At 54.6% G+C, this 14542-nt stretch overlaps 2 protein-coding genes across 4 annotated transcripts in view; one reads left to right on the plus strand and one right to left on the minus strand.

The window, feature by feature from the left end:
* Window positions 1-14542, plus strand: part of LOC146019740 (uncharacterized) — a 781584-nt gene that overhangs the window by 478240 nt on the left and 288802 nt on the right. The window lies entirely within an intron of this gene.
* The window catches only part of LOC146019734 (hepatitis A virus cellular receptor 2 homolog), a 94557-nt gene that overhangs the window by 10989 nt on the left and 69026 nt on the right, over window positions 1-14542 (minus strand). For both annotated transcript variants that reach the window (XM_083152248.1, XM_083152246.1), the window contains 2 exons: window positions 7191-7508; window positions 5957-6175 (listed from right to left, as the gene is read on the minus strand). In XM_083152248.1, the coding sequence (XP_083008374.1) occupies window positions 5957-6175; window positions 7191-7482 (511 nt within the window). In that variant the 5' untranslated portion in view covers window positions 7483-7508. The remainder of the gene's footprint in view (window positions 1-5956; window positions 6176-7190; window positions 7509-14542) is intronic.

Consider the following 14542-nt stretch of genomic DNA (forward strand, 5'->3'; position numbering starts at 1 on the left):
AGATTAGATTGCGGGAATTGCAATCCTTGCTGGGCAAATTGAATTTTGCGTGTCGCATTATGCCTATGGGCCGCATTTTCAGCAGGAGGCTGGCAGCAGCGACAGCAGGGGTGGTTCTTCCTCATCATTTTGTCAGGTTAGGTAGTGAGTTGAAAGGGGACTTGCGGGTGTGGGCAACTTTTTTGGAAGCTTTTAACGGCAGAGCTTTGTGGATGTCAGACACATGCGTCGCTACTGAGTTAGACCTTTTCACAGACGCGGCCGGGAGTGGTGGGTTCGGGGCATATTGCCAGGGACATTGGTGTGTAGGCCGGTGGCCGGAGTCTTGGGTGCAGAGAGGCATGGTTAAAAACTTGGCATTGTTGGAGTTGTTTCCTATCTTGGTAGCAGTAGTTGTTTGGGGGGAGCTATTCCGCAATAGGAAGATTTGTTTTCACTGCGACAATTTGGGGGTTGTCATGGCTATTAACCAATTGTCGGCATCTTCACCGCCAGTGGTCACTATTTTGCAACAGTTAGTATTGGAATGTCTGGCTTTGAATTTGTGGGTTGTGGCTAGGCACGTTCCCGGTGTCTCTAACGGCATTGCGGATGCTTTATCTCGTTCACAGTGGGAGCGTTTTCGGGAGTTGGCACCAGAGGCGGACAGGGAGGGGACCGGGTTCCCGAGTCGGCTCTGGGCTCTGCTGGACGGGTAGTCGATCAGCTCATCAGGGAATCCTTGGCCCCGAATACATGGTCGGCATACAATCAGGAATGGCGGAGCTGGTTAGAATGGCGTGAGGTAGTAGGTCTGAAGGAGGATGATGACGAGTTGGCTGTCTTGCTATATATAGGCCATTGTAAGGAGATTGGTTGGTCAGTGGCAAAAATCACGCGCTGCATGGCGGGCTTGGCTTTTGGGTTTCGTGCAGGCGGCAGGCCTGACGTCACTAAGAATTTCCTGATTGCGCAGGCTTTAAAAGGTTGGAGGAGAGGTCATGTCGTACAGGATCAGAGAAGGCCGGTGTCTTTCCAGTTGTTACAGAATATGGGCATGAAGTTAGGGGAGGTCTGTAGTTCCAATTTCGAGGAAAGGTTGTTTGGGGTAGCTTTTTCGCTTGCCTTCTTCGGGGCACTGCGGATTGGGGAGCTCGTGAGTCCAAGCGTGTCCAGGCCGGGAGGTTTGTTAGGAGAGGATGTGGATTTATACTCGGATAGGGTGGAGCTAGTGGTGAGGAGGTCTAAGACGGATCAGTTAGGGAGGGGGAAGAAGGTAGTTCTCTTCTCTGTACCAGGCTCAGATATGTGCCCGGTGGCACGGCTGAGGATATTTAAGGAGGTCAGAGTGGGCAGGGAAAGGGATCCTTTGCTGATGCATGCGAATGGATCCTTTTTATCACGATTCCAGTTCACAAGTGTGTTTAGAGCAGTCCTGCGGACGTTGGGCCTCAAGGGGGAGGATTATGCGGGTCACTCTTTCCGCATTGGGGCCGCAACTGAGGCTGCTAGAATGGGATTTGGGGATGAGTTGATTAAGCGTATTGGGCGGTGGGAATCGTCTCGCTTTCGGTCTTATGTTCGTTTAGGGGATTGTTGAGGTTGACTGTGTTTTCTCTGTTTTAGGGCAGCCTCCGTGCCTGATTTGGATTTTAGGACATTCATATGTCTTTTGGGGAGCTTTACGGGCTGATGTCAGACCGAACGGCCGCCAGCTGGGTTTGGATAGAGAGGAGGCAGTGGTTCGCTGGCTGGGAAAACGCGGTATGGTGTGGAGTGGAGTGCTGCAGGAATTTCACCGTTTTGTTCGGCTCGATAGGGTTCCCGACATATTAGTTCTGCATGTGGGCGGGAATGACCTTGGGAGCAGACCATTTAGGGAGTTGATACGGGATATCAAGTTTGATCTCCTACGGTTATGGGCAATGTTTCCGGAATTAATCACGGTTTGGTCAGACATCGTGCCACGCCATTATTGGAGGGATGCGAGGTCGGCTGACAAGCTCAATAAGGCACGGATTAAAGTTAACAGGGCGATTGGGCGTTTTATGGCCAGGAACGGGGCTGTTGTGGTGAGGCACAGGGAACTTGAGTCTGGTGCCGGGGCATTTTGGAGAGGTGACGGTGTGCACCTGAATGCTGTGGGGATAGATGTTTGGTCTTTGGGACTACAAGAGGGAATAGAAACAGCGTTCCGGATGTGGGGGGGGGCGCACGGGGTTAAGGGTTTAACCTCGTGCTTTGTGGCGGAGGGGGGTCCTCGAGGTTGGTGGCATTGAGGCTTAATTATGCGGTGGGGAGGGCCCCATGAGGGGGCTGGACTCCCCTGGGTGAGGTTAATTAATGAGCACTGGGTGTGTACAATTGGTGCCCTCGAGCCAATCGCTATCGGCTGGGGGTAAGAGCTCCTGGAAGTGCTTAGAGGTGTGGATATATATTTATTGAGGGCCTCGGGGACCACCTTCCGTGGGAATGTTTTTGGATTATTGTTTAAAATTGTATTGTTTCAATAAAGATGGCTGCTGTGGCCAATTTTATCCAACAGGAGAGTTATGTCATTTGTGGGGGGTAGTTGGGCACAGCGATTAGACAATACCCTGTCATGTAGGAGCCGGACTGGAGGCAAAGCCTGGGGGTAGGCTCCCCTGACAGGGTTTGTAGGGAGCTGACTAGCAGTTAGTCATAGGAGGAGTGCTTAAGGAGAGGGTCATAGGGGGAGGGGCTTAACGGGGTGTTGGAGGGGTTTATAAGCAGGGTTCAGGCAGGAAATAGGGGTCACTGGGAGATTTTCTCAACAGCTCCCACCCACCCTTCCATATTTTTTATAGTTTAGGTAGAATATTTGATAGGATGTCTTTTTGTCACAGTGGCCTGTGCGGAGGGGGGTCCTCGAGGTTGGTGGCATTGAGGCTTAATTATGCGGCGGGGAGGGCCCCATGAGGGGGCTGGACTCCCCTGGGTGAGGTTAATTAATGAGCACTGGGTGTGTACAATTGGTGCCCTCGAGCCAATCGCTATCGGCTGGGGGTAAGAGCTCCTGGAAGTGCTTAGAGGTGTGGATATATATTTATTGAGGGCCTCGGGGACCACCTTCCGTGGGAATGTTTTTGGATTATTGTTTAAAATTGTATTGTTTCAATAAAGATGGCTGCTGTGGCCAATTTTATCCAACAAGAGAGTTATGTCATTTGTGGGGGGTAGTTGGGCACAGCGATTAGACAATACCCTGTCATGTATTGCAACTTGAGTTATAGGTGAAATGTGTTAAATAGAGAGCATATGATGTGGAAGGGGGCGTGTATTGTTTTGTTTAATTAAAAAGCGGTTGTTTAGGTGTGTGCAATAGTATAGTAGGGTGTTTTTGGGTCAGCGGTTCCCCACTGGTGGAGGTCACAACACAGGAAAACAGGAGGCTGGGTAGTGATAGGGGTGTGTGGGCATAAGGGGGAGTAAAGAGGAGGGTGGGGGACACTGTGCAGCTTCTGCCAGTGGGTGAGGGTCCAGCGTGGCAGCACAGGAGTACAGGATGGTGGCCCTGAGTCTGTCTCCTCCTACTGGGTGGGAGTTAGGGTGCATGAGAGCAGGATGCTGGGTGGTAAAGCATGATAGGGGAATGTGGGCAACACAGGGTGAGCGGGTCCCCACTGGCGGAAGTTACGGGGCAGGAGAACAGGAGGCAGGGCAGTGATAGTGGTGTGTGGGCATGAGGGGTAGTAAAGGTTTTTGCCTGTTGCAGAGTAGGGATAGGCATTGGTGCAGACGCCATCGATGGTTGGCATTGATGGCGATTTTGCACCCTGCCAATAAAAGTAAAATATTACTTGCATAACCATCGATTGTTGTTGCTATCGATGGTCATCCATTATATCTGACTGAATAGGCCGTGGGATCAGAACTCGGTGGCGGGACTGTCGGATGTGGGGGGGAGCTGAGCTATGCTTCGTGTCCCGGCACCACAAAAAAAATTGAAACTAGGGAAACCATCTGGTCCTCGCACATCGATGGCAAAAGTATTCAACATCGGCCATAAACCATTGATGATTTGAAATCATTGATGGTCGATGGGAATCCCTTTAACTGGAGGAGGGTGGGGGACAGTATGCAGCTCCCGGCAGTGGGTGAGCGTCTCCTCCCATTGGGAGGGAGTGAGGGTGCATGAGAGCAGGGGGCTGTATAATAGTGGTATGTGGGCAAGACATTGATAAAAGTTGTGGGGCTGGTGCAGAGGACCGTGGGGACACTTCTGGCAGTGGGGGAACCTGCAGCGCGGCAGCTAGGGCCGGATTTCCCACCTAGGGGTGGCACCTGCTTGTGGCGGTACAGGATCCCCCATTCTCACGGGGGTACGTGAGATGCGGGAGCGGGGTCGCGGGGGTCCGCTGGGGGGGGTTGGAATCGCGGGAGGGGGGGCGCGGGGGGGCTGCGAATTGCGGGAAGGGGGGTCATGGGTGTCCGGGGGGGGGGGGGGGGGTGTGTTGGCAGAGGGGGGGGGTCCATGCTGGTACATTGCTGGTCTCCCACCTGCTGCATATTCCCTGCCGGTATATTGCCGGTCTCCCACCTGCTACGTATTCCGTGACGGTACATTACCGGTCTCCCTCCTGCTACGTTTTCTCTGCCGGTACATTGCTGGTCTCCCACCTGCTACGTATTCCCTGCCGGTACATTGCCGGTCTCCCACATGCTACGTATTCCCTGCTGGTACATTGCCGGTCTCCCACCTGCTTGCATATTCCCTGCCGGTATATTGCCGGTCTCCCACCTGCTACGTATTCCCTGACGGTACATTACCGGTCTCCCACCTGCTTGCGTATTCCTTGTCGGTACATTGCGTCTCCCACCTGCTTGCGTATTCCCTGCCGGTACATTGCCGGTCTCCCACCTGCTGCGTATTCCCTGCCGGTACATTGCCGGTCTCCCACCTGCTACGTATTCGCTGCCGGTACATTGCCAGTCTCCCACCTGCTACGTATTCCCTGCTGGTACATTGCCGGTCTCCCACCTGCTGCGTATTCCCTGCTGGTACATTGCCAGTCTCCCACCTGCTGCGTATTCCCTGCTGGTACATTGCCGGTCTCCCACCTGCTACGTATTCCCTGCTGGTACATTGCCGGTCTCCGACCTGCTGCGTATTCCCTGTCGGTACATTGCTGGTCTCCCACCTGCTACGTATTCCCTGCCGGTACATTGCCGGTCTCCCACCTTCTACGTATTCCCTGCCAGTACATTGCCAGTCTCCCACCTGCTGCGTATTCCCTGCTGGTACATTGCCGGTCTCCCACCTGCTACGTATACCCTGCCAGTACATTGCCAGTCTCCCACCTGCTACGTATTCCCTGACGGTACATTGCCGGTCTCCCACCTGCTGTGTATTCCCTGCTGGTACATTGCCGGTCTCCCACCTGCTGCGTATTCCCTGCCGGAACATTGCCGGTCTCCCACCTGCTGCGTATTCCCTGCCGGAACATTGCCGGTCTCCCACCTGCTACGTATTCCCTGCTGGTACATTGCCGGTCTCCCACCTGCTACGTATTCCCTGCTGGTACATTGCCGGTCTCCGACCTGCTGCGTATTCCCTGTCGGTACATTGCTGGTCTCCCACCTGCTACGTATTCCCTGCCGGTACATTGCCGGTCTCCCACCTTCTACGTATTCCCTGCCAGTACATTGCCAGTCTCCCACCTGCTACGTATACCCTGCCAGTACATTGCCAGTCTCCCACCTGCTACGTATTCCCTGACGGTACATTGCCGGTCTCCCACCTGCAGCGTATTCCCTGCCGGAACATTGCCGGTCTCCCACCTGCTGCGTATACCCTGCCGGTACATTGCTGGTCTCCCACCTGCTGCGTATTCCCAGGTGCTAATATTATACAGGAATGTTCGTATTATGGAAGTTATGTAGGGGGGTGATGTATAGGCTGCCTCAGGTTAGCTACAGTAAGTAAGGCTCAGCTGTGCGTCTGCAGTGTACTTACCTTGTCTGATCTGTGATCTTATCCTTTCTATCTTCTGCCTAGTCCTAGTGTGGCCACTGCCACCAGCAAACTCAATGAATGATGATATCTCGTCTTTATTGAAGACCGTCAGCAACCCGGCCCGCTCAGCAATTGATGGTTGTTCTCTCAAAATGCGGCTCATCACCTCCTCATCGTCATTAACCACGTCATCAACCAGAACGATGACTCTCCGTCTCCCTGCAAAACATTAGGTCATGTAACTCATCAGACGTGTCACTAATTTCACCTAACAGTGATTACACTAATTACTGGCAAACCGATTGATCTTATTTGTTATTTGTGAATTAATAATAGTTCTGACGATGCGGTTTTGTGTTTTAGTACCCGGTATGGGGGGCATACCTGAAGAACCAGCGTCGGTTACATAAAACAAGTCCTATACCACACATTACATAGAAACAGGTCAGTAAGATGAGATTACAATATGGGGGATAGTGCAGCCATCAGGGGGGAACCTGGTCCGCGAGGGGGGCCACATGGCAGTGGAGTAGATTGGAGTGCACCACCATAGAGGGACACTGATGGTAGCATTTTGAATTTGCCAGCGCCAGACAAGAGACAATTGGAGAATGGCGATCGGCAATCAATCAGAAACTGCTGCAGTGGAAGCTCCTGATTGGCTGCCAGTCTGACTCACTCGCAGCCAGTGTAACATTTAAAATGCAGCCGGCGCTTTCCTTCTATGGTGTCCTGCTATGGCTGCCTGCTGTGGGTGCCTGCTAGCTAGGGCTGCCTGCTATGGGTGTCTGCTATGGGTGCCTGCTATGGCTGCCTGCTATGGGTGCCTGCTAGCTATGGCTGCCTGCTATGGGTGCCTGCTGTCACTGTCTGCTATGGGTGCCTGCTGTGGGTGCCTGCTATGGCTGCCTGCTGTGGGTGCCTGCTATGGGTGCCTGCTATGGCTTCTTGCTATGGGTGCCTGCTATGGCTGCCTGCTATGGGTGCCTGCTGTGGGTGCTTGCTATGGCTGCCTGCTGTGGGTGCCTGCTATGGCTGACTGCGGTGGGTGCCTGCTATAACTGCCTGCTATGGGTATTTTACGCATTGAATAGTTGCTTAGTATCAATGATCGTATGTGTGCGATATAAAACCGCGTGGCATAGTCGTCTCCTGTGCTCTGTATACCGGACAGCCGCAGTCTTGTCACTTATACGATTGTGTAATGTGGCACTGGATGATGCCCGTCTCTTACCCAGCCTGTTGGATAAGTCGCGGAGCTCGTCATCGTACAGAGAGTCCATCACGTCGGTGATATTTAACCTCCCTCTGTTCTGCGTATGATACAAGACAGCAAATGTGCACTTGGATATCTCATTATCCAGCGCGATGGAGCCGCCTCTGACATCGTTGGACACATGAACAAGTCGGACATCTTGAACCATTGACTTATAATACGTGGAAAGAAGAAGGTTGGTGACCGGTTGGTAGGTGTCCTCCGACTCTCGGCTGAAGATTCCGACTATGAGTTTCCTATGTATCACCATCTTGTTCTGTTAGGGGGGGACAGTTCCTGTAAGAGGGCAGAGATGTTATGGATAATGCATCACAGTTACCCCTCAATGACATCACGATGGTAGTGATACCCTAAGGGTGTCTGTCCAGCCCACGGTGAACACAAGAGCTGGGTGGCCAGCTCGCAGAGCCCTGGCCATGTCCCCAAGCAGCAAAAACAAGGGAGAGCTCAGGCAGGACAGAAACCTCCCATGGAGCAGAAGGGCAAAGCCACTAGTCCACACCTCCAAATTTCTGACACACACATTCGGCGCGCGCAGGAGTTCTGAGATTTTGCTTTTCAAAAGTTGGACGGATGCTTACTGCACGCTGCGAGGCACCGATATGGCAGACTGCACGCTGTGAGGCACCGATATGGCACACTGCGAGGCACCGATATGGCAGACTGCACGCTGTGAGGCACCGATATGGCACACTGCACGTTGCGAGGCACCGATATGGCAGACTGCACGCTGTGAGGCACCGATATGGCAGACTGCACTCTGTGAGGCACCGATATGGCATACTGTACGCTGCGAGGCACAAATACGGCATACTGCACGCTGTGAGGCACCAATATGGCATACTGTATGCTGCGAGGCACAAATATGGCAGACTGCATGCTGCGAGGCACCGATATGGCAGACTGCACGCTTTGAGGCACCGACATGGCAGACTGCATGCTGTGAGGCACCGATATGGCAGACTACCCGCTGCGAGGCACATACTGTACGCTGCGAGGCACAAATACGGCATACTGCACGCTGTGAGGCACCAATATGGCATACTGCACGCTGTGAGGCACCAATGTGACAGACTGCACGCTGCAAGACACCGATGTGACAGTCTGCACGCTTTGAGGCACCGATATGGCAGACTGCATGCTGTGAGGCACCGATATGGCAGACTACCCGCTGCGAGGCACCGATTTGGCATACTGTACGCTGCGAGGCACCGATATGGCAGACTGCATGCTGTGAGGCACAGATATGGCAGACTGCATGCTGTGAGGCACCGATATAGCAGACTGCATGCTGTAAGGAACCGATATGGCAGACTGCCCGCTGTGAGGCACCGATATGGCATACTGCACGCTGCGAGGCACCGATATGGCACACTGCGAGGCACCGATATGGCAGACTGCACGCTGTGAGGCACCGATATGGCAGACTGCACGCTGTGAGGCACCGATATGGCAGACTGCACGCTGAGAGGCACCGATATGGCAGACTGCACGCTGCGAGGCACCGATATGGCAGACTGCACGCTGTGAGGCACCGATATGGCAGACTGCACGCTGTGAGGCACCGATATGGCAGACTGCACACTGTGAGGCACCGATATGGCAGACTGCACGCCGTGAGGCACCTATATGGCAGACTGCACGCTGCGAGGCACCGATAAGGCATACTGCACGCTGTGAGGCACCGATATGGCACACTGCGAGGCACCGATATGGCAGACTGCACGCTGTGAGGCACCGATATGGCACACTGTGAGGCACCGATATGGCAGACTGCACGCTGTGAGGCACCGATATGGCAGACTGCACGCTGTGAGGCACCGATATGGCAGACTGCACGCTGTGAGGCACCGATATGGCAGACTGCACGCTGCGAGGCACCGATATGGCAGACTGCACGCTGTGAGGCACCAATATGGCAGACTGCACGCCGTGAGGCACCAATATGGCAGACTGCACGCTGCGAGGGACCGATAAGGCATACTGCACGCTGTGAGGCACCGATATGGCACACTGCGAGGCACCGATATGGCAGACTGCACGCTGTGAGGCACCGATATGGCATACTGCACGCTGCGAGGCACTGATATGGCAGACTGCACGCTTTGAGGCACCGATATGGCAGACTGCACTCTGTGAGGCACCGATATGGCAGACTGTACGCTGCGAGGCACCGATATGGCACACTGCATGCTGTAAGGCACCGATATGGCAGACTGCATGCTGTGAGGCACCGATATGGCACACTGCATGCTGTAAGGCACCGATATGGCAGACTGCACGCTGTGAGGCACCGATATGGCATACTGCACGCTGCGAGGCACCGATATGGCAGACTACCTGCTGCGAGGCACCGATTTGGCATACTGTACGCTGCGAGGCACCGATTTGGCATACTGTACGCTGCGAGGCACCGATATGGCAGACTGCATGCTGTGAGGCACCGTTATGGCATACTGTACGCTGTGAGGCACCGATATGGCAGACTACCCGCTGCGAGGCACCAATTTGGCATACTGTACGCTGCGAGGCACCGATTTGACATACTGTACGCTGCGAGGCACCGATTTGGCATACTGTACGCTGCGAGGCACCGATTTGGCATACTGTACGCTGCGAGGCACCGATTTGGCATACTGTACGCTGCGAGGCACCGATTTGGCATACTGTACGCTGCGAGGCACCGATATGGCAGACTACCCGCTGCGAGGCACCAATGTAGCATACTGTACGCTGCGAGGCACCGATATGGCAGGCTGCACGCTGTGAGGCACCGATATGGCACACTACGAGGCACCGATATGGCAGACTGCATGCTGTAAGGCACCGATATGGCAGACTACCCGCTGCGAGGCACCGATTTGGCACACTGCACGCTGTGAGGCACCGATATGGCAGACTGCATGCTGTAAGGCACCGATATGGCAGACTGCATGCTGTAAGGCACCGATATGGCAGACTGCATGCTGTAAGGCACCGATATGGCAGACTACCCGCTGCGAGGCACCGATTTGGCAGACTGCATGCTGTAAGGCACCGATATGGCAGACTACCCGCTGCGAGGCACCGATTTGGCACACTGCACGCTGTGAGGCACCGATATGGCAGACTGCATGCTGTAAGGCACCGATATGGCAGACTACCCGCTGCGAGGCACCGATTTGGCACACTGCACGCTGCGAGGCACCGATTTGGCATACTGTACGCTGCGAGGCACCGATATGGCAGACTGCATGCTGTGAGGAACCGATATGGCAGACTACCCGCTGTGAGGCACCGATTTGGCATACTGTACGCTGCGATGCACCGATATGGCAGACTGCATGCTGTGAGGAACCGATATGGCAGACTACCCGCTGTGAGGCACCAATATGGCAGACTGAACGCTGTGAGGCACCGATATGACAGACTACCCGCTGTGAGGCACCGATTTGGCATACTGTACGCTGCGAGGCACCGATATGGCAGACTGCATGCTGTAAGGCACCCATATGGCAGACTACCCGCTGCGAGGCACCGATATGGCAGACTACCCGCTGCGAGGCACCGATTTGGCAGACTGCATGCTGCGAGGCACCGTTTTGGCATACTCTACGCTGCGAGGCACCGATGTGACAGACTGCATGCTGCGAGGCACCGATATGACAGACTGCATGCTGTGAGGCACCGATATGACAGACTGCACTCTGTGAGGCACCGATATGACAGACTACCCGCTGCGAGGCACCGATTTAGCAGACTGCATGCTGTGAGGCACTGATATGGCAGACTACCCGCTGCGAGGCACATACTGTACGCTGCGAGGCACAAATATGGCATACTGCACGCTGTGAGGCACCAATATGGTATACTGCTCGCTGTGAGGCACCAATGTGACAGACTGCACGCTGCAAGACACCGATGTGACAGTCTGCACGCTTTGAGGCACCGATATGGCAGACTGCATGCTGTGAGGCACCAATATGGCAGACTACCCGCTGCGAGGCACCGATTTGGCATACTGTACGCTGCGAGGCACCAATATGGCAGACTGCATGCTGTGAGGCACCGATATGGCAGACTACCCGCTGCGAGGCACCGATTTGGCATACTGAACACTGCGAGGCACCGATATGGCAGACTGCATGCTGTGAGGCACCGATATGGCAGACTGCATGCTGTGAGGCACCGATATGGCAGACTGCATGCTGTAAGCCACCGATATGGCAGACTGCACGCTGTGAGGCACCGATATGGCAGAATGCACGCTGCGAGGAACCGATATGGCATACTGCACGCTGTGAGGCACCGATATGGCATACTGCACGCTGCGAGGCACCGATATGGCACACTGCGAGGCACCGATATGGCAGACTGCACGCTGTGAGGCACCGATATGGCAGACTGCACGCTGTGAGGCACCGATATGGCAGACTGCACGCTGCGAGGCACCGATATGGCAGACTGCACGCTGTGAGGCACCGATATGGCAGACTGCACGCTGTGAGGCACCGATATGGCAGACTGCACGCTGTGAGGCACCGATATGGCAGACTGCACGCCGTGAGGCACCGATAAGGCATACTGCACGCTGTGAGGCACCGATATGGCACACTGCGAGGCACCGATATGGCAGACTGCACGCTGTGAGGCACCGATATGGCATACTGCACGCTGCGAGGCACTGATATGGCAGACTGCACGCTTTGAGGCACCGATATGGCAGACTGTACGCTGCGAGGCACCGATATGGCACACTGCATGCTGTAAGGCACCGATATGGCAGACTGCATGCTGTGAGACACCGATATGGCACACTGCATGCTGTAAGGCACCGATATGGCAGACTGCACGCTGTGAGGCACCGATATGGCATACTGCACGCTGCGAGGCACCGATATGGCAGACTGCACGCTTTGAGGCACCGATATGGCAGACTGCACTCTGTGAGGCACCGATATGGCAGACTATACGCTGCGAGGCACCGATATGGCACACTGCATGCTGTAAGGCACCGATATGGCACACTGCATGCTGTGAGGCACCGATATGGCACACTGCTTGCTGTAAGGCACCGATATGGCAGACTACCCGCTGCGAGGCACCGAAATGGCAGACTACACGCTGTGAGGCACCGATATGGCAGACTACCTGCTGTGAGGCACCGATTTGGCATACTGTACGCTGCGAGGCACCGATTTGGCATACTGTACGCTGCGAGGCACCGATATGGCAGACTACATTCTGTGAGGCACCAATGTGACAGACTGTACGCTGCGAGGCACCGATATGGCAGACTGCATGCTGTGAGGCACCGATATGGCAGACTACCTGCTGCGAGGCACCGATTTGGCATACTGTACGCTGCGAGGCACCGATTTGGCATACTGTACGCTGCGAGGCACCGATATGGCAGACTACACGCTGTGAGGCACCAATGTGACAGACTGTACGCTGCGAGGCACCGATATGGCAGACTGCATGCTGTGAGGCACCGTTATGGCATACTGTACGCTGTGAGGCACTGATATGGCAGACTACCCGCTGCGAGGCACCGATTTGGCATACTGTACGCTGCGAGGCACCGATTTGGCATACTGTACGCTGCGAGGCACCGATTTGGCATACTGTACGCTGCGAGGCACCGATTTGGCATACTGTACGCTGCGAGGCACCGATTTGGCATACTGTACGCTGCGAGGCACCGATTTGGCATACTGTACGCTGCGAGGCACCGATATGGCAGACTACCCGCTGCGAGGCACCGATGTAGCATACTGTACGCTGCGAGGCACCGATATGGCAGACTGCACGCTGTGAGGCACCGATATGGCACACTACGAGGCACCGATATGGCAGACTGCATGCTGTAAGGCACCGATATGGCAGACTACCCGCTGCGAGGCACCGATTTGGCACACTGCACGCTGTGAGGCACCGATATGGCAGAATGCATGCTGTAAGGCACCGATATGGCAGACTGCATGCTGTAAGGCACCGATATGGCAGACTGCATGCTGTAAGGCACCGATATGGCAGACTACCCGCTGCGAGGCACCGATTTGGCAGACTGCATGCTGTAAGGCACCGATATGGCAGACTACCCGCTGCGAGGCACCGATTTGGCACACTGCACGCTGTGAGGCACCGATATGGCAGACTGCATGCTGTAAGGCACCGATATGGCAGACTACCCGCTGCGAGGCACCGATTTGGCACACTGCACGCTGCGAGGCACCGATTTGGCATACTGTACGCTGCGAGGCACCAATATGGCAGACTGCACGCTGTGAGGCACCGATATGACAGACTACCCGCTGTGAGGCACCGATTTGGCATACTGTACGCTGCGAGGCACCGATATGGCAGACTGCATGCTGTAAGGCACCCATATGGCCGACTACCCGCTGCGAGGCACCGATATGGCAGACTTCCCGCTGCGAGGCACCGATTTGGCAGACTGCATGCTGCGAGGCACCGTTTTGGCATACTCTACGCTGCGAGGCACCGATGTGACAGACTGCATGCTGCGAGGCACCGATATGACAGACTGCATGCTGTGAGGCACCGATATGACAGACTACCCGCTGCGAGGCACCGATTTGGCAGACTGCATGCTGCGAGGCACCGATATGGCAGTTCTATAGTGAGAACCCAGCTTATGCTCCCTGCACCTGATTCAAGGCAATGGTGAACATACGGTGTGTTATGGGTGTGGATTATTAGGACGACAGTCAAGAAGTCGACCATTATTGGTCAACAGGCAGAAGAACGACACATAAAAAAGGTCAACATTCACTTGTTCGAAATCAACATGTCGACACGAGGAAAATGTTGACATGGAAATGTTTAACATGGGAAATGGTTGAATGTTTATTTTGACATATGTTGACATGGACCCTGTATAAGAGTACTGCATCCCCTCGCATGGCTCGCTATTACATTCCCCTTCTATACCCATTGGGATAAGTACTGCACCCCCTCGCATGGCTCGCTAGTACATTCCCCTTCTATACCCATTGGGATAAGTACTGCACCCCCTCGCATGGCTCGCTAGTACATTCCCCTTCTATGGCAAAACGAAGGCTGCATAAGCCAGAGTGTAGTTAAGAGCCCGGGGATTTAGGGGTTAAACGCAGATACACAAGCAGCATCAGAGCAGTGTGTAATTCTTAGACAGGTTAGCATGTGGTGCTTATGGGCCAATCAGCACCCAGAGGGGAGGCAGCTTAAGTGGGGTATATAGGGTCCAGCTTAGGGGGAGGAACTTCCTCTTGGAATCCGGATTCACACAGTGCAGCACGCGAAGCTAAGTACATTTTACCTTGTTT

The sequence above is a fragment of the Crinia signifera genome, chromosome 7 (genome assembly GCF_055691185.1).
Source record: "Crinia signifera chromosome 7, ASM5569118v1, whole genome shotgun sequence".
Taxonomy (NCBI): Eukaryota; Metazoa; Chordata; class Amphibia; order Anura; family Myobatrachidae; genus Crinia; species Crinia signifera.